The sequence below is a fragment of the Plectropomus leopardus genome, chromosome 12 (genome assembly GCF_008729295.1).
Source record: "Plectropomus leopardus isolate mb chromosome 12, YSFRI_Pleo_2.0, whole genome shotgun sequence".
Classification (NCBI taxonomy): Eukaryota; Metazoa; Chordata; class Actinopteri; order Perciformes; family Serranidae; genus Plectropomus; species Plectropomus leopardus.
Genome location: NC_056474.1, coordinates 6,624,010 through 6,648,222, shown reverse-complemented (window position 1 = coordinate 6,648,222; position 24,213 = coordinate 6,624,010). Strand labels below are relative to the sequence as shown.

Here is a 24,213-nt window from a genome sequence, read left to right as displayed (position 1 = left end):
CAGATCACAAAAAGTAAGTAATGTTTTTTAGCAAATGTCAGCAGGGTGGCAATGATATGAGATTTTCATTGTACAATAGCCCTCTAAGAAAATATCGGGGTACATGACATTACACAATTATTATCATTATCATTATTATCAGTTACAATAAGCCTTAAATGAAGGACCATACATATGTTTTTGGGGGTTAAACAAACACTGTATTGTAAATTAAACTTGAGAATTTTTTGAATGGATGTGTAAAAAGGCAGTCAAGGGGGAAAGGAGATGCACGGGACATTCTTAATGTGACTGCATTTATTTTGGGGCGCATCTAGGGAGTGGCCTGGTGTGGCACAAGCCACCACCCGAAATCTGATTGGCAGCCACAGGTGTCACTCCATTATGATTGGCTGTCTGCCCAGGTAGTTTGATGAATAAACTGGATTTTTTTTGTTTATAGGAGCAATTCAGTGTCAAAACGGACAGGCAGTATTGTGCCACAGTTGCATCTAGATTGACCAATTTTACATACAAATATACTGACATAACTGTTAAAAAGTTTGTTCACACAGCCTTTCTTGTTTTAATTTTTTGGCATTTTAATCACGTTGGCACTTTATTTTTGATATTGCACCATTTACTTTTAGTGAAACAATTTTTTAAGTTAACTAAGGAAGCTTTCTTTTACATTTGTGTAGTGTCACTCTGGTGTTTTGTGATTAGTAGGTCTATTTATATTTAAAATGTAAAACATAAATAGTAATGTATAAATGTAAGACACTACAATCTTAATAATTAATGTAGGTATGGGTAGTGGAGACAAAAATGGCAAATTAAAGCTGTGTGGCCATGTGTGCCCACCACAGTGCTCATACTTCATGCCACCCCTGCAAACTCAATGCTCCATTTGGGCCACCCCTGTTACAAAAAGCCTGGACACGCCACTGCTTAACCAAATGTTAACCACAGCACTGTTGGAACTTTAAGTTGCAATATATCCGCTACACAATAAAGTAAAAAAGTTAAATATTCTGGGTCTACTGACACATTCAACTAAATCATGTATTCTCGTGACTGAGCTGAGGAGCTACATGAAATCTGCTCAGACTTACAGTTGGTTCTGTTGGTCCAAAAAATGTGAACTCCGTCGCCTCGCACACGATTAGTTTCAGGACTGTATGTGTCAAAATGTTAAATAACTACTTCTGAATGGTGGCGGACATCCAGTTGTCTCTTAACTCGGTGACACACGTCCCCTGGAAAAACTGTCCCCTCCGCTCGTCTTCCGTTCCACCATTAGCTAAAGTTAGCATAAAACTCGATCCCGATGAATACGTCCCCGCAGTCCAAGTCCCTCGCGCACAGGTAATTTATGGATCTAAAAAGCAGCTTTAAAATAATACTGTTATATTTCTGGTCGTTCTCGGTGTGTTCAGACTGTCTGCTTTTTTAATTAGCCCCAGCTACAGCAAATCCCTGTCCAAGTTTAACGTTAGCTGCTCCACGAGCTGAGCCCGACCTGAGCCTTGCACTTTGACCTGACGTCATGACGTTATAACGTCAGATCGGAGGATGAATTAAAATGGCAAATTTTAAATTCCTTATTTTTACTTGAAAAAACCTATCCCATTTCATGAGCCATCTGAACATTTGTTATAAAACAATGGCATATATATATATATATACCACTGGAATGATTTGTCATCTTTCAGAACATGTATTCAAAATTATATAGCATTTGTTTTTCAGTTTTACACTGCAACACAACCAGTAACTATATTAAGTACTGTATACCTCCTGGCAGACACTGACAATAAAAAGACATTTATTTTCATTGTAAGCATGCAGCTATCTTTTATGTGATGTCACAGAGCAGCGCAACCCCACGCAAGATCCAGTGATCTGGTGACTCGTTGGTGGGCAGCACCACTGCTGTGATGTAATTCAGGTCTGTGCGCCTCGGTTTCTTGTAGATCGGACAGACGTACAGTTTAGGATCCGGGGGGGCAGTGGAGTTGATGGCAAGCATGTGAATGACGGGCAAGGGCGTGAACAGCACTTTGGGGGAGGACTCGATGAGACGGATGTTCTTCCTGTCCCAGCCGGCACCATCCAGGTACAGACCGTAAACATACACTCCCTCCTGTGAGGGAGAGGCAGTCAGTGATAGAACAATGTTCACTTGTGTCACACTTAAAACGACAATGCTGCTGTATATTTCTTGTCATGTCTGACTAAGTTTATCATGAATGGAGGTGTAGGCTTAATTTAAGATCTGTGTGTGATTATTAGTTGGTGTATGGCTCGTAACTTCATGCTTTTTGACTCACTGTGGGTGAGGCTGTGATGTCCTCCTTTGCCTGATTCAGGACTTTGTTGTACAGGGTGACTGTGTCCAGAGCCCAGCCTTTGTTTGCTCTTGTTACTTCTTGTCTCATAGCAGTCAGGAACCCTGCAAGCATCCCCACCTCTTACTATTATTAGCATAAGTCTTCTATTATATTTACTGGTGTGAGACACAATTGAATAATGCCTTATTCTACAAAAACCTGTTACTCACCCTGCGGGTTGAAGAAGCCTGTCATCCAAAAGGTTTTGGGTCTTCCTTCAAACACCCAGCTGTGGAACTGTTTGTTTCTCTCCAGGAGCTCTGTGAACCAAAAGCCCAGGGTGGATGACTCCCAGGAGATTTTCCTCCACAGGTTTGGCACACGGGCATCAAAAATATTGTCAAGGGCGTTGCGGAGGTTCTAGGAGTCAAACACAGATCAGTGGATTTACAGCACTTTAAAATCAAATAAAAATGCTATTGTCCAAGAAAGTTTAAAATTTATCAAATTTTCAGGTATAAAAATGTTTTTCTGCACTTTAGATTCAAAATAACGTGTCAGTATTGCAATATGCAAATATTCCGTGAATATAATCGTGTAATTCTTTCTGTATTGAATTACAAATATGCATATAAGTGAATTCCGTATTTTAAACTGACCTCGCTCATTATGATAGTACCATCAATGGCCAGCTTCAGGTCAGTCAGACTAGTGCGCACCACACTGATGATCCTTTGCATTCGATCCACCTCCTGACGTAGGAAGATGTTCATCGGGTTCAGAGCTCCCATCTTCATCAGCCTGGCTTTGACCTTCCACCATAAAAATTGCAGAATTTAGTTGGTGTTAGCACTGGTGACTGTAACCTAATGAACAAACACACTGACCTCATGTGGCACATAATTAGGGGGCAGTTTCTCCAACATGTCCTCTGCCATGTTGTAAACAATGGACTCCCGAGTCGCTCCAGATCCCCCTCCGCTCTCCTTGGGCTGAATATTCGTGATTGTGTCTAGCACTTCAGCAGATGTGTTCGTCTGGTACCTGATCAACAGTGTACACATAGAATAAAAGCTATGTAAGCAATAAGATTACATATTACGATGACTTATTAAAATGCCACACATTATAATGTTTCCTTACGTGATATCAGCATTAGGATGCAGCCCCAATGCCTGGGGTGAATCCAAAGTGGGTAAGCTCTGAATGTATTCCATGTACTCCTCCACTGTCTTGCACACTGGAATTTTGTAGCCCGTGTAGAAGCAAAACGTTGGGTCAAGCATCTTTTTACTAAACCACACCTGCAATAAAAAAAAAAACACCCTCTCTGAAGTATTGAAACCAGTCAGACACAATTATTGACCAGAGATCTGTAACACAAGAATAAACACAAAAATAGGACTATTACACGTGCAAAGCACTTGAGTAGGCGCTTGTCATAGTCATCTGTAACCCTTCCTCCGTATTGCACCTCAGCTAACATGTATCGCACAGTGACCCATGACACATCCTGTTGGAAAAAAAGTACAAAATGAGGGAAGATGACTTTTTTTCTTTAAATCCTTAAAAGTTAAACTGCCGTTACCAAATTCTCACCTTTTTAGGGCCACAATCATCCAAGTGTCTCTCAACAAATTCAACACTTGCAGTGAAATCAGCAGAGTTGAACTCGTATGGTATGTTCCAACCCAGTGGTCCGAATTTGCGTCGTTCCTCAAGAAGAAAGCAGTAAAACATGATAAGACGTTAAATCAAATGACATGGAAATGATAAAATGAACTTATATTAATGGAAAACACTGTGTGATTAATAAAAAACATTCTAACTGACTTGAAAAGAAAAAAACTCAAAATTGAATTTTGTATATGTTGTTCAGTTTCGGATCTGCTGTTGTGAACACTGATGACTCAACCGTAACAGGCTATCAGATGGATTTCCCTATCACAAGTGATGAACACCAAACAAACACACCAGACAGGACAAGTTTTAATTCACATACTTACAATGGAATGGCGATGTATATTGGGTTTGAAGACATTTTTCTTTCCTTCCAAATAACAGCATTAAAAATTAAGTATTGTAAAATGTAGTAGGACAATGTCAGGATTCCTTTTATATTTTGCTGCTTTTATTCTGAACTGTGCCAAGAGTTACACATTTCTCTATCAGATACTTTCAGTCAGCTGTCAAACTTTTTTTCAATAATGAACCACCTTTGAAATAGCACTTCTGGTAGAAATACAGTGAACAAATGTATACATGAACATGATTTCATGTGTTATGGCAGCTGACAGTTTACAACGGTTAACAATCTGATTGAAAACAGGAATACTGCAGTACTCCAAAGTACCCCCAGGGGTACCCCTACCCCCACTTGAGAAACACTGCTTGACATAAAGCTTCTCTACCTAATCATGCAGAATCTGAGAAAGGACAGTACCTGCACAGCCGTGTGGAGAAAGGCCACACTGTACAGCATGGGCTTCCACGTAGGCAGATTGCTGACTTCCAACTGGTTCTGTGAAATTCCTGCAAATGTTCGTTTCAAGCCAGCACGTATTCCCTGGGGTGGATCGTTGGTAAACTTGATGGAGGACTAGAGGTAAACAGGTGAGAAACAATTTCTCAGCTTGAACGTGCTGTTTAAAAGAGCACCACAGTATTTGTAGAGGTAAGGTCAGGAAATAAAGTACACATTAACCAAGACTTTTATAACACAATACATAATAGCTTTGCAAAGGGTCACCTGTAAGAGTGTGATGGAGAATTGATTGTGAGGCTCTGTGGTGATCCACACCCTGAATGTGTCATGCATGGTCTCTGCATCTGTGATGGTTTCTAGCAGCTCGTCCATGAACTCCAGACCCAGGTGGCAATTTTGCAGAAGGACCCAGCCTCCCTGTACACATCCAGACACAGAGGCCAGAGATCAGGTCATATGGCCAACCCGCACTTTAATCAAAATTCTACCTGACTGACTTATGCCGGGTTTAGACTATATGATATGTTTGTCCGTTTCAACTGTCACTATGTCAGATTAGGCGATTATAAAGTCATAAAATCTTGCTGCAACCTGCAGACATGACAGACTACACAACAGTCATCACTGCTCATCTTTCACAATGTGTGTGATGTCATAAGATCATTCTTGTCCTCTTATTATTATCATTTTAGTCACTCAGTACTCAGGTAGTACTCACTGGTTGAAGAACCTCTGCTATTGAATGTGCATAGGTGCAAGTCACCATGTGCAGACATTCATGTCAATTGTTGTATGTTTCTATGTCATATTGTTTGTGATCAAACATGCTAGACTTTCTGTTGGGATGTCGTTGGATGTCCCAGACATGGCGTCTGTTGTTGTTTACTATAACACACCACACAGGATAAAACAATCGTCATTTACAACACTCATCATTGTTAACGATCCAAGCTGACGCTGTCGGAAGGTCTTGTCGGGCTATAATCGGGCTGATATTGTGCAGTCTGGACCTACATACTGTACATACCTGCGAAATTGATGTCTGAACAAGCTTCCTTGCGTGTACCTCCTGCCCTTGCCCCATGGATATAGCTCTGCATTCTGTTATGCACAACACAACACAATGTAGTGACATCATGACACGCAACACATATAGATTCTTCAGGGTCTAGGATTCATGCGAAGCTTCAGGGTTAACTTGTGAAGCTTATAAAAGTTGTAAGTTGAATAGAGCTCACCAAGTTGAAGTTTCTTAGCAAGTGCTTCAATTTGCTCAGTGGGGTCAGAGCCCATAGAGAGGAAGCAAATTAAAGGGGTGCGAGGGTCACTCTCCTCCCATGTGCTGTGAAGGTTCAAGATGACCGGCTCAGCAAACCTCATGCCCATGGATTCCCCTACATACTTTCTGGCCTGAGACAGGGTACGGTCAGGACACCAAGACCTGTGACAGAAATAGCGAACAGGAGTATTGTATTAAACATCATTTTGTGTAACTGAACATAGAAGCAGCACAACTGGAAGCAGGATCCAACCTTATTAGCAGAAGTTTAAGGAAGACATCAAGGGAGTTGTATCCATCTGGGATGACACCTTCCTCTGGGGCGTCGAGATTGAGCCATGCTTTCCAGGGTTTCCCATTTTGGGACACCTACAAAATATATCAATAGAAACTTTTAGGGACATTTTTATTGAGGATGCAGATGTACCATCCATGCAACTCAATCTCACCTGGTTTAAGATGTTAGTAAATTCTGGCCCTTTGCTGAGTTCCACCAAATTTAGCCATACCAAATCAAGGATCCAACTGAATGGCTTTGGAGGGCAGGTTTTCAGGTCAAGAGCTGCACCACCTATTTGTATATTCAGAGAAGTTATCATGTTATAAGACAAAAGGTGCATTACAATTTCCCAGCAGGGGATGATTATCTTACCTTTAATAAGTGTCTGGAATTTGCTGTGCTCTATTTTGTTATTCTGTAAGTCGATCTTGAGGGCCAGCAAGAGTGTGAAAATAAACTTGTGGTTTTCATAGAGGCTTCTCACAGTGTATCTGAACACCTCGTATGTCAGGCATTCAATGATGTTTGCGATTCGCTTCTGAGTTTTTGCAGACTTCTCAGACCTGCAAAAGCATTCTCATGATCATCACAATAGGAAACAAGGGAGAAACAAAGTGTAACAAGGTGCCTCGATATGATGAAATGACAAAGATTAAGAATGTTATGATGACACAAAGTGGCAATTATTTTCAACATCAGTGCAACTTGGAGCATGTGAAACATAAAGGCCATGGTACACAAACTGTTATAGCCCCATGCTTTATGGACAAAACAAGCACCAAGATTTTTTGGACATGTTTCTTAATCCAGTTTTGGTGAAACTGACCTTTCCAGTGACAGGTCAAAGATTTTGAGAAACTGACCCAAGGAGGTCTGGTACATGACATTGACCATGCTCATTTCCGTGATGAGGAAGTAAAGGATGCTGCCTCGGGAGGCAACAGGACGATATTCTGCTTGAGCCATATTGATCTTCAACTCTGCGTCTGCTGCAACACTGAGCTTTTCACTAACTTCAGCAGCAGTTTGCTTGGTTGTGCTCAAAATGCCGATCATGGAGTCATCATCAACCAAGGAACCTTTAAACACACAGACACAATGTTTTATTGTTAGACATATATAAACACATAACCAGTGTGGCTTCAACAAAACTGGCATTAAACTACACCAGTAATTGGTCACCTTTTGTGCTGCTGAGTTTGTACAGCAAATTGTCTTCCAGCTCCTGCATCTTTCTCTTATTGGCAGTTACATCTTCAATTAGCTTCAGTCTTTCTGCCTCTAGTTCCTGTTAAAATAATTGAAATAACTTTCACAACTCATTAATGCAACTTAAAATCACATGTAACCCAAGACATGATCAATATGAGTTGCTAAACACTGAGAGAGCAGGGCAATATGAGAGAAAACATTGATTCAGCAAGCCTGACACAAATAACCCGTTTGAAGAAAGCACCATGATTCTTCTAAACCACTCTGCAACTGCATTATGGTCTGAAGTTGTTACTGCTGTTTTCATTATTAAATGTTATATTACAGTGGTTCCAAACTGATCAAATCAAAGGGGGCAGATTTTTCCCCTAGTCTTTAGTTTTAGGTCCACACATAAGATAAATAACCACATATTCAATTTAATTTCACAAACTGTATACAACATTTCAGCAATGAACACAATTAAATTAAACATATCGCAAGAATAAAATGATATTACTTAAAGTAATTAGTAAATAAATTGCACAGCAACCAAAAACGTGCATATTATAGCTACAAGATCAGTGACAAAAATGCTGCAAAGAAACAGCATTTTTATAAGCCAAATAATAACAAGAACAGGGCAATAAAATAGCAGCCAAGGAGGATGAAATGTTACTTCAAAATAAAAGCCCTTTGCCTGAAATTCAAAATAAAGCGTGTTTTTTACAAACTTGACATGTTTGGGAGTCACTTGCGGTCGATTCAGAATGGACCCGCAACCCACTTTTGGACCATGACCGAGTTGGAAACCACTGTTATATTATATTCTGCTAATAAAAAAATACTCATGTAAGGAAATCCTGTTTTGTACAACATGGAAAAAAAACAGATACTGACATATTTCTCTCTGAGGATGACGCGACCGAGCAACTGGTTCTCCAGGCCCTTCATGTTTACAGTGAAATCAATGATGGATGTCTTGGCACTGACTTCTGGGGTGTATGCTGGATTAGGCAGTTTGGTGGTTATATAGAGCTGGAAGCCATCCATCACATTAACCTCTTTGTCTCCCACTTTAACCTACACAAAACACATCCAAGAATTGAATAGAGGGCACTTTACTTGTATGGTTGATTTCAAAAGGGCATGGCAGCCACATTACCTTGAAACTGGTCCCAGATTTAATAAAGTTTTTCTCGAGAACATTATCAAGGGCAGGGTCCAACTCCTCACATACATCTTCAATAAGCACTGGGCGTCCCAAAGACAGACAATCCTCCAGATGAGAGCGAAAGAACTTGTGGTTGAGTGATGTCACCTGAAAGTGAGATCACAGATTAATTCCACTTCATTTATTACCAAATCAACTAATTTGGCTTGTACTTGTATTTGTACTTAGACAACGTACTTGGAGTGCATTAGCCTTTTCTTTTTCCTTAATCCAAGCTTTTCCCTGAGTCTGGGGATCGATGAGGAGGGGATATCTTGTTGCTTTTGTGACAATGATGCCATTCTGCACTGACAAATCATCTCCTGGAAGTCCTTGAAGGTTCCACTCGCTTATCTGTCACATAATCAGGAGAATGTGTTTCATTCATTAATAACTTCTTGTGCAGATAGTAGGGACAGAAAATAAAAATTTGGTTTATGTTGTTCTTACAGTGGGAGGGTCCACCAGGGCAGAAATGAGGCTGAGGTTTTCTGTAAAAGGGATTTTATGGCTCCTGAGCTCTTTCTCCCAGATGTCCTTCAACAACATGTCACGGAAACTCTGATTGAACGGCCCGCAGTAAGACAAGAAGCCAGTGAGCTGGAGCACGTCTCCCACGAGTCTGCCAGGACGCACAGAAGCAAATTACCTCTTTTAACATTTTTATGATCAATAAATTGCAAGTCTCCCCTGAAAAAAACAGACCTCATTATAATAGTAAACATACTCCCTGAGTCACTTAGAAATATTATTTTTCAATATTAAATTATTTTTTTTTGTATCCTACCTGTTGATCTGTGATTTAAATTCTTTGCTTTGCTCTGTCCAGCGTACTTTCTCGCCACTGAGTCCATCAATAAGCGCAGACGCAGCCTGCATTTTATTCCTACAACTCTCAGCATCATCGAGCAAGTCCTGAAAGACACAATATTTAAGTGACCCACTATTTGAATTTCTAGCCTTAAGTAAATGCAATATTAAAATGTTCTATAAGGCTAAATCACACCTGTTTCTCTTTCATAGCAGCATCACATTTGGCCTTGACTTTGTTAAACTCTGCTTCTTTCTCAGCCAGCTGAGCCTCAGCCGCACCTAGCTCATTATTAGCCACTTTTAGCCGGTTTTCCTGAATGGCCAGGTTAGCCTGCACACAGCCAAAGGACATAAAAGTTAACAAAACCACAATGAAAGCAGTGCTTCTTTAATAATTATTTTATATGTCTAAAATGCAGCCCCATTTTATATATACTGCAGTTTATAGAAAGGAGGGCTATGAGCTAAAAGCTGCAATTCCAACACTTAAAATGTTTTTTACACTCTAAAACAAACTTAAAGCTGAATGTTTTGAACCCAGTACGACAGTACAACAATCAACTATGCCAGATCTACATTGCGAAAAATTATTGGCTGCCATGATTTACTTCACCTTGAGTGGTAGCACTTCTTTGTTAATCCCAAAGAATGTGGCCATAGCCCGGGTCCATGCTAGCAGACCAGCTACATTACCACATGCTTTCCTGGCCTGTTCCATGGTGTAATCCTCCTGATCGAAGTACGGCTGCAGCAGTTCTACTGTTTCCTCATTAATTTTGTCTTTTTGGAACTGCTGGAGGGAGGTCAGAAAACCTGCAGCACTAATGAGCTGAAGAGAAGACAGAAAATTCGACAAAAGGAAGTCATAGGTAACTTCATAATGTTGTTAATTTTGTATGTTATTAATGTTGTTAACAACACAGAATACAGAAACTTAAATACAGATACTCTCTATTAGGGTTAACTGAAACTGCTTCAAATGTGCACATTACACAACTCAAATTCAGTAGAAGTCATTTTGGTACCTTCAGTGCTTCTGTCCACGATGGCTTAATACACTTTCGATCTGGATCAATAGTGACAGAGTCCAACTTCTTTTGGAATAACAGCAGACAGCAATCCATAATCCTCATGATAAGATGTGGAGGCTTGGCTAATTTTCTCACAGTGGCAATGTCAGCAGGCTTGATGGTCTGTAACGTTTTAAAGTCTATCATGTAGTGCACAATTAATAGTGTAAATACACAAATATGTTCAGACAAAGACACAGAAATCTCACATTCAGTGCAGCTTCAGCCTCTTCTAAAGCTGGCTTGGCAGCCTCCAGTTTTTCCTCTGCAAAAGCTTTCTCTTTCCCAATTCCGTCCACAATTTTCTGGGCTCTGTCCTTCACAACCTGGACCTCATTCTTTACAATGGTAGCAGCTTCAGCACTGACTGTCACCTCTGCCACCACCTACATGAATGCATCAAGAAATTTCTTGTGTAATAAGTTCTATCACATAAAAATCCAGATTTATTCTACAATGAGAAATATTTACATGACCCCTGAGCCTGTCATATTATTTACCTTGTCAGCTTTGACAGATGCTACAGCCAGCTCTTTTTCCTTGATTTCAAGATCTTTAGATAGTTGAGCCACAGACTTACTAGCCTCCACCAGTTTGTCCAAACCTAGAAATCAGTGACATTTTTAAAATTCTGGATAAACCTTGCAACGTTGTCCATGCACATGTCATCTTACAGAATGTCATAACCTTGCTGCTGAATTTCCTTACCAACATTCATGCGCTCTGCGAGTGTGTTGATATAGTTGTACTTTTCAGTGTACAGTGTTTTGTAGCCGTTTACAAAAGAGAGGTAGGATTTAGGGGTGACATGAGTTCTTCTTCGAAACCTGAAAGATGAAACAGAATACAACTTTAACTCTTTGAAAACTGGAACAACATCAATTTTCTTGTGCCACATTCAGCTTTGAAATCTCAGCTTTGAGCTTTGAAGTAATTTGGAAAAGAAAAAGACCTGAAAAATGGTTTTCAAAAGGGAGAGAGAAAGAACAAGATAGATAAAATTATTAGAACGTAATAATTAAAAAAGGGAAAATGTCCAAAAAACTTAACTTAACTACATCAAGATTGATTTATTATTTTGTTTGTTTTTTTTCCTTTTTTTTTTTTAACTTTTGCTAAATTTCAGGTTATTCTCTTGTAAGTCAGAACTTGTAACTTCTTCCTGTGCTTTCAAAAGCAATAAAGCCAATCTGTTCAGGTTTTTAAGGGTTAAGTTCATGTAAATTATGTCTCTGGAGTACAGAAAAAAAACTTAAAGAGTATCTGGATAAAAATAATTACAATGTAAAAGTGTGAACCTAGATATGATTTTCATGGTGTACCTTTCAAAGTAGCTTTCACAGGCATGGGATACTTTGTCATGATATGTACCCATGGTGGTCACCACTGAAGCCTTCACATCAGCGGAGCAAACCACTGGAAACTCAGACAAGAAATAGTTGGACACAGCCACCAGAGCCTCATTGGGCCAAGGGGTGAACCAATCCATGGTGCAGCCAGAAATTAACCCTGGAAACTTCAGCGATCTGGAGCGAAACTTTTGCCCCACCTGTCAGGGTTATTGTGTAGCTTGGTAAGTGAACATTTAATGCAACAATAGGCATGCATGAAACAAAAAATTACAACGGAATGTAAAGTAAAGGAATGTAATGTAAAGTTTCTAAGTACTGTAAACATATTTAATTTAAACTTACTGGTGAAAAGCAAAGAACTACATGCAGATTCTTTCTAGAGCGGGATATGAAATAGTCATAAAGATTGTCAAAAGTTGGTGGAACACGAGGAAACTCCCTTTTCATGACAGATATCAGGTTCTGGGTGATCTCTTGCATCTCATCTTTGGCAAAAAGGTTGGAGACCTGCACACAGATAATTTACAGTCAATCTTAATCAAGACCAAAATATGGTTTTCTTTGAGAACACTTTTACTGGTCTCTTTGTTTCTGTGATATAGGAATGATATATTATTTCAGTTACATTATAAATAGTAACATTGTGAACGAAATTCTCTAAAGTTGAGTTCTCACCTCTCCAGAGGAGAGAACATTGTTGAGGTACTCAAGGAAGGCTTCATCTTTTATTTCATTGTCCGTAAAGATGAAGGTGATGCCTTTTCCCTCAGCCCCAGCTGTTTTATACAACACTTTCAGGTCATCCATGAAATTACTTATGTTGTATGTTCTGATGAAAAAACAAACATAGCAGTGTCAGAAATAAACCCTAAGCATCTCATGTAAATTGTCCTGTTAAGAAGTCAGAATCTTACAAATGAATTGCGCAAATTCAAAACAGTTAATCATGATTAATGTTTATTTAATTGCCTCTACGTAGAGACTTTATTGAGTTTTCACTTTATCTTGTAACTGCATGGCTACTTTCTTTCAAATTGCCGCATAAATGCTGAAAGGACATTATTTTTTTCCCTGTTTTTACCTTGTCAATGTGATCTGGAAGATGCTGTATCCGGCGATGTATGAAGCCAAACGAGTCAGGCTCTGTTTCCCTGATCCTCCCACTCCAACAAGCAGGCCGTTACCGTTGTCAGTTCGAATGATTCGCGAGATCTATACGAAGGCAAATCTCAAATACTGTAAATAAGAATTATCTACAGCTCAGAATACAGGATATCAGTCACACTGGTTTTTAGACTGACCTTGACAAGGTGAGTCATGGCGTCCGTGAAGAAAACCAGATCCAGGTTGGCACCTCTTACGATCTCATTGTGCTGGGTCTGATACATAATCAGCTTCTCTGATAGAAACTCAAAATTTGGCACCTGAAAGAACGTTAGTTTGCTCAGATTTTGGTGACAGTTTTCTGTATCAGTAGTAAAGATATCATACAGTGGTCTCAATATCAAGTTCATACCAGTTCGTAAATTTTGGGGGCATCAAAACAGGCATCATCATCCTCTTCTCCAGTTGGCTCGGGAGCATCTCTCAGGAAGTCCACAAAGTATGGCTCAGGATGAAGCTCTGGTACAAGGCTGGGGTCAATGTGCTCTTGAATCACACGAGATACAGCCTTCTCAAACCACTCTCTGTCCTCAGAGCAAATGAACCTAAAGCAAAACAAAGTTTCAGTTTGACTGTTTGTCATGTTGTTGCACTTAAAAAAGGACTTACTTTGTGTAGGCACTCTACCTGTCAGCAATCACCCTCGTACATTCACTCTTGAAAAGAGCCAATAGAGTGGGGATATCATTGCACTGCTCGGCCTTAATGTTTAGCATTCCCTGCCAGATCCTGGACAAGTCTCTCAAATTAAAGATGTAGTGGAACTTGGATGGTGTTGGAAGCATTTTTGCCTACAATGAGAAAACATTGAATAAGGTCATGTCTTACTAAATATTTTGCTATAGTCAATTCCACATTATTTTTTAATTAAGTGGTTCCTGACTGGTGGCTTGCAATCCAAAAGTGGGTTGCAGGTCCATTCGGAATGAACTGTAAGTGACTTGTGACCATTTCAAGTTTGTAAAAAACTGGCTGACTGGATTTTGTTTTTTGTTCATTTTTAAAAAAAGAAAGCATGCCTTCCAAATATATTTCCAACAGAGGTCCAGACTAATCCCTCAGTGTCTTAAAATCCAAGAAACACCCCTGGATTTAACTAATTGCACTTTATTCTTGCAATATGTTTTATTTATTTGTGGTCCACGTGTGATTTACATTTTGTAAAATAAAATAGAATATGTGGTGATTTCTCTAATGCGCAGACCTTGAACTAATGACTAAAGTAAATCTGGACCCAGAGGCTGGATCTGTTTTAAGTAATTACCTTTGTCCACTGCCATAAAATCCTCCCAGCAGACACAAGATATTTCACCATTTCAGATATCTCGGGCTTGAAATTCCTACACATATGGAAATATCCACAGCCGATTACACCTGCAGAGAAACACAATGAAAAAGTAATTGCAAAGTTTCACACACCTTAAAATAAGCAGAAAAATGAATAATTTAAGAGAAAGCTACCAAAGATCTTATCAATGGAGGTGTTGGATGGCAGAGTACAGTTGAAAACTGTAAACTGTCTCTTCAGCCTTTGTGGGATGTCATTTCTCCCACCACCAGGATGTATCATTGCAGCCAGAATCTGTACATCCACAATGGTGGTGAAGTCTCCTGGTTTGTCTAAATTGTACATGCCGCTCATTTCCATCATCTGCCGTACAATCTCATTGGTGATCTGGTTGGACAGTCGCGTACAGTAGTTACTCAGACTGAACATGGAAAGGCATTATAAATTTAAAAAAATACACAATTATATACCTGATCTCCCCATTCATTGACGATAGGCATGTTGATATCATCAATGAAGACCGTCATCCTGCGTCCCCCTGGTGGACCATAGGTGCTGCCAATTCTTTTCTCAATGTAGCTTTCCACTGTTCGCTATAATGAGGGGAAAAAATCTTTTGCAATCAAAAAGCAATTCAGATTCTATGCAAAGCCACACATAGAGCACAATAAATATTCTACCTGAAACATCATTGGCTCTGTTGCAGATGAGAAGTTCAAGGACTTAAACAGGTCTGTCTCAGGATTGTATTTTTTTGTGTAGCCTTTTATCATCACGGTTTTGGCTGTCCCTTGTTCACCAATGAGCACCACGGCCTACGCATATACAATATTAAGCTTTCACAGACATACCTTTCAAGAAAAAAGAAATCACGTTTCTATAAATAAAATGCCTTCTGTTATTTTTGAGGAGACACATTACCTTGCGTTGTTTGGCAATAGTCTCCAGCAGGAAAGAAGTTCTTGTGTTATCCACATTTGGGACAAGAATGGAGGCGTAGTCAGGCACAGAATCAGTTGGATAGACATACTCCCCCACATGGTTATTCCAGTGGCACCATTCACCTGAAACAGAAGTAGCCATACATACAGGCATCGGTGCAGGATATAACAGTCCTTCAACCACTCACTTAAAAACCAGATAAAGAAAGTAAAGAGGTTGCATTTAACCCTTTGAAATCAGGGCAAAATGGCTTGATTTCTTCCAAATCGACTAATTTTTGTAATTGTGGAACATTTCCTACGAAGTTGCTCATAGCCTTTTTTCCCATGTTTTTGAAAGAAATCACACCAATTTGCTGAGGTTTCAAAGGTTTAAATACTTGTGAAAGGTGTCTGAAAGCAAGAGAAGTGATGTCACTCCAGGTTTCATATATGTGTATATGTACCATTTGGGTTGACCATGTACTCAAACATAGTCTCTCCTGGCTGTGTCTGAGGCACATCAATACCACTGTCATGAGCTCTGATGAAATTCTCAAGTTTGTCTCTATCGTCTAACTCCAAAAGGGCTCCCAGGCTCCACATCAGGCAGAAGACAAAGAGGCGTTCAAGTTGTTTGCAACTGGCAAAGCCCCCCTTGGTTGGGATGAGGCCCTCCAGCAGATTCACAGACTGTGGGTGGATCATATTCATTTAATGTGTTTTGTTAAACAAGATTAGAGCCATTATCTGATTTCTGTTTGTATTAAGCATTTTTTCTGCAGATATACCTGCATTATGTAGTTGCACTCCAAAAGCTCCATTTTGGGTTTAAGGTTCTGCTTCATGTATAAGTAAGCATCCTCAAATATTTTGTTGTATAAACTCATAATGCTTTCAGCCTCTTTTGCATTGCGCTTGTGAGCCCATCCCTACAACATAAAGACCAAGGTCAACCCTAAGCAAGTCATTGTAAAACAAAAAAGCATTGTTTCTCTTCTGCAAACATGCGCTTCTTTAATGATTTAAGAAAATGAAATTAAAACAACTGTACCTGAAGTATTGGCTGCCAGCTGAGAGCTGACGAGCTCATGAAGACCATACCCACCCGCGACACCGTAGCAGGGGAGGCATTATCCATGTTGTGCACCTCAAACACCAGCTTGCAGCATGGAGACATGGTGATGCGGTCACCATTAGCCAGGGTCAGTGTTTTGTTATCATCCAGCACAGAGTTGAGGTTCTCAATCCATATGGCGTCCACAGGGCCATCCAGTACAATCCATATGAACTCCCCTGAAGTGAATGCATTTCAGGACTATCACAGTTCAATCCTTTAATCCTTATCTTTTCTACATTTTCAGTTACTCATTATGTTTTGTCTAAAGAACATCCCATTTTTCCTGGTGGTGTTACCAAAACCTGATGCTTAAAGAAGAATTTCACCGGTATAAAAGACCCTCACATAAAATTAGCCTGCCTCTGCAGTAGAAAGATGCAAATCATTTTGAAATTGGTGTTCTATAACCAGAGAAAACACAGTAATGTGGAATGGTCCATGTGAAACAATGGCCATTGGCCAGATCTGGTATTACAGTTAAGCTGTAAGCTAAAACATGTTTCTGAAAACATTTGAGGTGAGAAATGTGAAACTCAGAAACGGAATCTTGGGTTACGTTTGATCAGCACTGCTTAGCTTTACCATTTGATCCCCATTTTTTCAGCCTGCGTTTTCACTGTGCAGGAAGCAGTGTGGTGCCCACTTCCTGTTCACCAAGTCTCACCATTTCTGTGAAATGGGGTGTTAAAATACGTTTCTGAAAACATTTTAGGCAAGAAATGTGCAGTGCAGTAACATAATCTTGATTTATATTCAATCAGCACTGCCTAGGAAGGAGGGATACCTGAGTACTGATTAGATGGAGGAAAGTTTACCACAGTAAATCTACACATACTACCCACACTGTTTTGATACAAATTTGGTTGAAAATCGGCTACATATCTCTTCAAGCAAAAAGTGAACCAAAGCTGCTTCTATCAGACAAAACAACAAAACTTCATGAATCCTGCTTCTATGTGTTCTTATAGTCTATTTTTTACATATTTAATTAATTGGAGTTTGGGTAGTGAAAGTGCTTTATTATAAAGGCAATTGGAAAAGTAAGTTTGAGTGGGGATTTAAGTCTGTGTTTACAAACCTTTCTTGGCTTTAAGTGTCCTCCTCCAAAGAGTGGAAAAGATCCCATCAGTCCAATCATTGGTGGCTGCATCAAGACGACCGAACATCTGTGGTGCAGTGATTGCTTTGGGGTTCATGCGCATCTCCCTGTGTGGAGTTCCACATTCACTCATAGCTCGCATGAGCATGTTGATGACTGTGGTCTTTCCAGCTCCACTTGGGCCCAAAGTCATCAGGCCATGGCGCACTCTTGAAGACTCATAAAGCTGATAGTGACAGTGACAGTGACAGTAACACATCAGTGACGTATAATCCAAACAATAACATTATCACACACCAAATACAACAGGACCTTACAGGGTTCCCCACATTTTCGTGGAAAAAATTCAAATTTCAAACATGGCCAAGAATATTGTTATATTATATATTGTTATTATATTGTTATTGTTATTATTATATAAAGATCGGCAAAAAATTTTAAAAGAAAAAAATTGCCAACATTTTTTAAAGAAAACATGCCATCAAAGTTGGGTTTTCTTTACCCTTATTAAAGCTATGTTGCATTGTTATCTACAGATAATAAATTCACTGTACTGACAGACAACAAATTTCCATTATTTTTTCACAACTTTCAATGATTTTTAATAGTAACATGACTTTTCCAGGCCTGGAAAATATTATTTTGAAATTCCATGACTTTTCCAGGTTTTCCATGGCCATAGGACCTTAACGTACAAAGAGACTTTTTTAGGTACCTGAACCAGTTTGAGATTCCATGGTGGGTGGTTTACAATACCAGCAAGCTCAACTTGATGGGCAACAGCAGCTTGAAGTTCAACATATGTGCTCCCGTCCAACTCAATACCAGGGAACAAGTCATTGATCAGGCTAAGGAAGAGGGGCTCGTCCTCATCCACCTGAAACATACACAAAGATTCACACTCAGTACCTATTGACACAGCACTATACCTCTGACACAAGTTCCTGTCATACCAGTTTAGAAAGATTCATGTCACGCAGCACTCTCATGACAATGCTGGACTCGGTGTCATTGGGTCGTGCTCTTTTATTGGCCCCCAGTGTTCTTAACACAGACAGGATATTCCTCAGGCCAAAGTCATAGTGGACCTGACAAATAGCAGAGGCTGTGTATCAGTAAGTCAGTTATTGTACAATATTAATAATTCAGCACTGGCCACAAGATCCTCACCTGTTTTGTAAGTTGTTCTTCACACAGTTTATAAAGGACAAAGAATTTCTGGGCTAAGATGACATTTTCATTGAATCCACAACTGGCTAGTTTGACTCTCATGATGATCTGCCAAAGACAACATTGGAGATGAGACCATGTTAAAAGTATAAGTATAAGTATAAGGAAAAATATCACTGTCCAGCCTAAGCACCTGTAGTTTTGACCCACCTGCCGATCTGGTACCATCATTGACACTGTCCTGAACTGCACCTTCAGGTTTTCAGGAAGTTCCTGGCGACCTGCATACCCAGGGTTCTAGACACGAAATGCCAACATGTTATTTAGTGTATGTTTGTTTTTTTATACAGGATTCCTGTCCATTTTTGTATCCTACCATAGTGATAAACAGTCCAAACTCTGGATTCAGATCCACACAGTCTCCATCAGTGAAGATGAAAGTGTTTTTGTGTTTCTTCCGCGCCATCAGAACAATGTAAATCTGCTGGGCGGCAACAGAAAGCACTGGCAGGTCGATTCTGTTGAACTCATCGAAGCAGCCCCAGGACCCTGACTGTGCAAGACCTGAAAACAGAACACATCATGATGCAACTGAAACTCTACATCACATCTCTAAATGAATTGTTTCATTGCCTGGGATACCTTTGTATATCCTGCCAAGTCCTCTGAAGTCCATTTGGTCCGAACAGTTGAAAACCACCACGTACTTGCCGAGGCAGCGACCCATATCTTTAGTGGTTTCAGTCTTCCCAGTTCCGGCTGGCCCTGCAGGGGCTCCTCCCATGCTCATACCAAGAGCCTGGGACAGTGTGATATAACACCTGTAAATAAAAAGCAGATCTCTGATTCAATTTATAAATTAACCCTTTGATACATGGATTGACATCTATTTTCCTGTGCTGGGTTCAGATGCCTTTCACAAGTATTTAAATATTTGAACGCTGAGCAATTTAGTTTTTTTCGAAAACGAGGGGAAAAAGTTGGCAACTTGACAAGAAATATCTAGCAAAATGCAAGAAATAAGTAGATTTCGATTTTTTTAAAGCTAGGGGAAAATGTCCATTGAACTATATTTAAATTATCATAACTATGTTACAGAATAACTATTTTTTCTTATGCACTTTTTAAGGTCATTCATTTTGCTCAATTTTCAGGTATTTTTTTTTTAACTTTTACTGACATTGTGCTACTTTTTGGGGTAATTTCTTCTTGAGTTGCTCATTGTCTTTTTTCAGTGTTTTTGGAAGAAATCAGGCCAATTTCAGGTTAAACTCTGATTGAAAAGTTATTTCAACTGTTAAGTAACAAAATCAAATTCCTCTTCTCTTGCCTGTCGGTTAGAGGTGTGATGACAAGACGGTCGGTACAGCCTAGGAACTCATTCTGATAAATGAAGTCCACATTAGTTATAGACACAATGACCTTATCCAGGTCATCCTTGAAGTAGAATCTGCTCTGCTTCAGCCATTCAAAGTCACTGACAGATTTTATCCGCTTTTTTACCTGACGACAAAGTAGGATATCAATCTGTTACTGTCATTGTCAACACATTCATTCAGTCAACTGCATATAAGGATCTATGACAAAATTGACATTTTTTAAAAAAAACTTACAAGGTCATTAAATATGTCACTCTGGTGCACGTGGATTGTGACAAGTGTCTCATATTTGACTCTGTCAAATTTGCTTAGGTCATAGGTCGTTTGTTTAATAAGAGCACTGAGTAGATTTAAGAATTTCTTTTTGGTTAAAGGCATGACCTCCTTGTCATCCTCAGCCTTTTGCAGTGCCTCTTCTGCATCTCTTGTCCAAAGCATCTGGATTCCAAGCAAGCCCACCTAAAAAATGTCAGAGCAAAACAAAGAGAAAAAAAATCCTGATCATTTTAGTAGATGTATCATAAGGTAATAATTCTGGACACACAGGCTAAGTTGTCAAGCAATTACTATGTCGTAGTTTGATATGAATATGAATTTCATAAAATGTGTAATTTGGATTTTCTTGGAGCATTTTCAACAGCAGAGCAGAGTTTCAAGCATCTAGTAGGAGCTGTGTTCAAAAAGTTGTGTGGCTGGTTGCAGTCACGGTTGTCTTTTGTTCCACTTGATTTGTGGTAACATGGAGAAAATCTATCATAATTTTACCCAGTAGAGGCATAATGTTGATCATATATCGAATACATAGGTGGGTGCCACGAGCATGACAACTGTCAACATCCTGAACATTTTCACTGCTGTCTTCTGACCTGTGCTTGGAAGTTGTTGAGGAAAGAAAGAAGATCAAAATCATCATCGTTGATCTCCAGATCTGAAGCTTTGATTACAGAGTGTAATGAAGCCTGTTGTTCTAACAACAACTTTCCAAGCCAGAGCTCCACTGGTCCCTGTGCCATGACAGGATTGTCCAGCTGAAACCACAAACGCACATTTACTACACTATACACTTACTGTTTTATAGATTAAGATTTCACAAACAAAGAAAGATACACTGTGGTGTAAACATAATGCTATATTATACATTGTTAAATAATACCAACAATGTATTATGTAATTAAAATCAACCCTACATTGACCAGCTGCAACAAAGTACCCCACATTAAGAAAAAAATTAGCTTAACATACCGGTAGTTTCTCTCCCTCTTGTGAAATTACAGCCAAAATCTTGTCATACTCAGTTCCATGAAACTCAGCTTCATTGACATTATCAAACACTCCGAGAAGATGTGACTGAAAAAAACAATTGCATTTATAATTAGTTTTACTTTTTTTTTTGTACCACAAAAGTTTAAGAAATCAACATGACAAATGAGATCGCTATTTGAACATTTTGCATAGTTTATCAGTGTACATTTTAGAACTATGAAAAGACAATCAGAGGATTCATGTGCCAGATGTTAATATGTAGCAGATCAAAAGAAAAGAAAATCTATGAACTTCCTACATTTTCCTATCTGTACAAGGGTTACATCCTAAACTCCCCCACATTTCACTGAATTATGTTGACGATTTTTTGAGATATTCCACAAACTCTCAGACAAAACTTTGACAATCAGTGCTCTAACCTGAATAGTGTGAGAATCACTGGCTTGTCCAAGGATATCCAAAAGTGCCGGATCAGACACAAAGAAGAACCGTGGGAAGATGAGTCTCTTTTTCTCAAGGTACCTGTTGATTTAGATCACATCATCTCCAATTTACATATTGCCTCCATTAACTTTAGCAAAGCAAGGAGTGAGGAGTAACAAAAATGTAATAAAAAATAAATAAAATTATTAATAATTAAGTGTGATAATTTTGCTTGACTGAAAAGTATTAAAAAGCAATTACTGGCAAAAAAAAAAATGAAAGAACTATGAAAGCAGACGATCCGATAAAAACTGCCTATGCAGTTACTTTGCAATGAGGTAAAAAACACACATCTGTATTACTTGAATCTCTCATACATCAGCGTTTTGATTTACAGAATACTGACAAGAGAAATTTCTACAACGACTATGGCATGTTCCTGTAAATAAAATACACATAATGCATTATAATGCATTAGGGTAGCACTACCCGGAAGAGTTTTAAAAAATTGTTTTTATCGCCACCAATGTTTCCAACAAAAAAGAAATTTACTATAAAAGTACTTTTGAAAGTTTTACCCTGCAAGAGATTTTTGACAGACTTCCAGCTGTTTCTGGAGATCAGGGAGGAGCTGTCCCAGAGTTTCATCGCTCACACAGCACTCCACCACATTTGGGACTTTTTGGGCTCGCTGCATGATTGTAATCCAGGACTTGTCAATGCTCTGAAAACGCTTTGCTTCCTACATTGGGAAAAATGTTTATATTTTTATATTTTAACTTTGGAGGAACTCAAAATAATGACCTTCAAAGAAAGATAAAAAGTACTAAGTATACCTGTGGTAGGTCTTTGGCGATATCACCCCCAACAAACACAGCCTCCAAATAGATCCACAGGTTTTGCACAATAACCCACTGTTCAATGATATCAGATGATGTTGAAAGCTTAGAGACCCAGTCCTGGATCTCTGCTTTGTAGTAGGCACTGTACCTAGAAAAGGCAGACAGGGACACAAGTTCCTTAAAACAGCTCGAGACATTTTGTTGGAACTATTTCTTAAATAAACAGAACCAAAATTATCTCCATAAATACTAATTTCCCTCTTTGAATCATCAGTTGCAGTGTAATTGAGCTGGCAGCAGTCTTTTCTTTTAAGTGTGTCAATCTGTTTTTTTCTAACTTGCTGTTAAATATTGAATCTTTTATTCTGGCATGATCATGTTTAATTCTATCATTAGTGTTATTATTTCCATGTTTACTGATTAATTTAATTTTTTTTTTGTATTTGCTCTTATTGGTACGAGTTGTTTTTTTGTTTTATAATACTTTCTATTCTCTATTTCTCATCATGTCTTCGATCTCAAATGTTTTTGCCTCAGGTCTCGTGTGATTTCTACTTTAAATCCTGTCTGGCCTTAGTTCGACTTTATCGTTTGGGTCTTAAAGTTATGTTGCATCTCAGAGATACCCTTCCCGCTTCTGCTTTGCCTTGTTTGTCAAAGCACTTTGTAAACTCTGTTTTTAAAGGTGCTTTATAAATAAAGTTATTATTATATTACTTTAGTCACTGTTTTTAAATCTCCTTCTTTGATAATCATGAGTCAGTGTTTGCTCTGTCGTACCTGTTGCTCAGCAGTGACCCCAGCACCATCAGACTATCCTCCAGGTTGGTGAGGATCTCTGTTGTGTCTGCCCCTTTCAGCATCAGTTCACCTCTATCTTTGAATGTATTCAAGCTCAGTGCCTGGCTGGACCACACTTCTTTCACTTGTGACAACTTGGCCTCAATATCCTTTTCCTTCACAGCCGATATGCAGATGTCCTACAAGTTCAAGAGTTCGAGTTTAGGATATCATAGATATAATATCGTAACTAGAGATTAGGGCAGATTGCAACCAAAGTATCCAAATGCCAGCAAACCTCAATATCGTCCTTGTACTTTAACAGAGGCGCTTCCATGATGTTCTGCAGCATAAAGGTCTTGGACTCCACCTCAAATTGGTGCCCAGTCAGGTCTGTGATCCGGTCCCAGTGTCTCCTCATCATAGACTTGTTTGCCATCATCTCAAGCAGAGGGCATGACTCACTGAAATCATCAATCGTCTTCTTCAGGTCTAGGAAGGCTTGCCAGTCCTTCAGTGCTTTGGGTAGCTTGCGGCATCTAGAAATAGGGATAATCATTGACTCAATTATTCAGATTGATCAATCTGGTAATTGAGATTATTATATAAGTGTTCTTTTTGTATTGCATTTTGACTGGATGTTGTGCTCACTCAATTGTGGTGCATGACAGTTGCTTGTTTGTGTTTATAGTTGACTTCTACCAAGATATAAAGGCTGTAGTTTTCTTCTTCCTTACTCATTTTGAGTACTTTTACTTTTTTTTATTACA

The 24,213-nt window shown here is 39.1% G+C and overlaps 1 protein-coding gene across 1 annotated transcript in view; it reads right to left on the bottom strand.

Annotated features, from left to right (window-relative positions):
• Nucleotides 1–1,837: 1,837 nt before the first annotated feature.
• The window catches only part of LOC121951217 (dynein axonemal heavy chain 8-like), a 35,362-nt gene continuing 12,986 nt past the window's right edge, over nucleotides 1,838–24,213 (bottom strand). The window contains exons 34-92 of the mRNA XM_042497469.1: nucleotides 23,742–23,982; nucleotides 23,444–23,643; nucleotides 22,658–22,811; nucleotides 22,400–22,563; nucleotides 21,818–21,920; nucleotides 21,378–21,482; nucleotides 21,002–21,163; nucleotides 20,370–20,594; nucleotides 20,087–20,259; nucleotides 19,399–19,577; nucleotides 19,133–19,320; nucleotides 18,967–19,053; nucleotides 18,757–18,864; nucleotides 18,540–18,674; nucleotides 18,302–18,463; nucleotides 17,566–17,812; nucleotides 16,422–16,663; nucleotides 16,159–16,299; nucleotides 15,835–16,060; nucleotides 15,369–15,511; nucleotides 15,128–15,262; nucleotides 14,918–15,040; nucleotides 14,621–14,834; nucleotides 14,424–14,533; nucleotides 13,787–13,950; nucleotides 13,512–13,704; nucleotides 13,297–13,419; nucleotides 13,077–13,207; nucleotides 12,671–12,824; nucleotides 12,338–12,502; nucleotides 11,966–12,192; nucleotides 11,352–11,470; nucleotides 11,144–11,247; nucleotides 10,853–11,029; nucleotides 10,599–10,766; nucleotides 10,187–10,402; nucleotides 9,767–9,904; nucleotides 9,548–9,675; nucleotides 9,211–9,382; nucleotides 8,959–9,114; nucleotides 8,713–8,868; nucleotides 8,448–8,630; nucleotides 7,539–7,644; nucleotides 7,183–7,435; nucleotides 6,729–6,919; nucleotides 6,526–6,647; nucleotides 6,330–6,445; nucleotides 6,036–6,238; nucleotides 5,825–5,898; nucleotides 5,062–5,214; nucleotides 4,756–4,911; nucleotides 3,912–4,028; nucleotides 3,724–3,825; nucleotides 3,456–3,616; nucleotides 3,200–3,356; nucleotides 2,972–3,124; nucleotides 2,543–2,732; nucleotides 2,313–2,434; nucleotides 1,838–2,125 (exon numbers count right to left, since the gene is read on the bottom strand). Coding sequence (XP_042353403.1) covers nucleotides 1,838–2,125; nucleotides 2,313–2,434; nucleotides 2,543–2,732; nucleotides 2,972–3,124; nucleotides 3,200–3,356; nucleotides 3,456–3,616; nucleotides 3,724–3,825; nucleotides 3,912–4,028; nucleotides 4,756–4,911; nucleotides 5,062–5,214; nucleotides 5,825–5,898; nucleotides 6,036–6,238; nucleotides 6,330–6,445; nucleotides 6,526–6,647; nucleotides 6,729–6,919; nucleotides 7,183–7,435; nucleotides 7,539–7,644; nucleotides 8,448–8,630; nucleotides 8,713–8,868; nucleotides 8,959–9,114; nucleotides 9,211–9,382; nucleotides 9,548–9,675; nucleotides 9,767–9,904; nucleotides 10,187–10,402; nucleotides 10,599–10,766; nucleotides 10,853–11,029; nucleotides 11,144–11,247; nucleotides 11,352–11,470; nucleotides 11,966–12,192; nucleotides 12,338–12,502; nucleotides 12,671–12,824; nucleotides 13,077–13,207; nucleotides 13,297–13,419; nucleotides 13,512–13,704; nucleotides 13,787–13,950; nucleotides 14,424–14,533; nucleotides 14,621–14,834; nucleotides 14,918–15,040; nucleotides 15,128–15,262; nucleotides 15,369–15,511; nucleotides 15,835–16,060; nucleotides 16,159–16,299; nucleotides 16,422–16,663; nucleotides 17,566–17,812; nucleotides 18,302–18,463; nucleotides 18,540–18,674; nucleotides 18,757–18,864; nucleotides 18,967–19,053; nucleotides 19,133–19,320; nucleotides 19,399–19,577; nucleotides 20,087–20,259; nucleotides 20,370–20,594; nucleotides 21,002–21,163; nucleotides 21,378–21,482; nucleotides 21,818–21,920; nucleotides 22,400–22,563; nucleotides 22,658–22,811; nucleotides 23,444–23,643; nucleotides 23,742–23,982 — 9,505 coding nt within the window. The remainder of the gene's footprint in view (nucleotides 2,126–2,312; nucleotides 2,435–2,542; nucleotides 2,733–2,971; nucleotides 3,125–3,199; nucleotides 3,357–3,455; nucleotides 3,617–3,723; nucleotides 3,826–3,911; nucleotides 4,029–4,755; nucleotides 4,912–5,061; nucleotides 5,215–5,824; nucleotides 5,899–6,035; nucleotides 6,239–6,329; nucleotides 6,446–6,525; nucleotides 6,648–6,728; nucleotides 6,920–7,182; nucleotides 7,436–7,538; nucleotides 7,645–8,447; nucleotides 8,631–8,712; nucleotides 8,869–8,958; nucleotides 9,115–9,210; nucleotides 9,383–9,547; nucleotides 9,676–9,766; nucleotides 9,905–10,186; nucleotides 10,403–10,598; nucleotides 10,767–10,852; nucleotides 11,030–11,143; nucleotides 11,248–11,351; nucleotides 11,471–11,965; nucleotides 12,193–12,337; nucleotides 12,503–12,670; nucleotides 12,825–13,076; nucleotides 13,208–13,296; nucleotides 13,420–13,511; nucleotides 13,705–13,786; nucleotides 13,951–14,423; nucleotides 14,534–14,620; nucleotides 14,835–14,917; nucleotides 15,041–15,127; nucleotides 15,263–15,368; nucleotides 15,512–15,834; nucleotides 16,061–16,158; nucleotides 16,300–16,421; nucleotides 16,664–17,565; nucleotides 17,813–18,301; nucleotides 18,464–18,539; nucleotides 18,675–18,756; nucleotides 18,865–18,966; nucleotides 19,054–19,132; nucleotides 19,321–19,398; nucleotides 19,578–20,086; nucleotides 20,260–20,369; nucleotides 20,595–21,001; nucleotides 21,164–21,377; nucleotides 21,483–21,817; nucleotides 21,921–22,399; nucleotides 22,564–22,657; nucleotides 22,812–23,443; nucleotides 23,644–23,741; nucleotides 23,983–24,213) is intronic.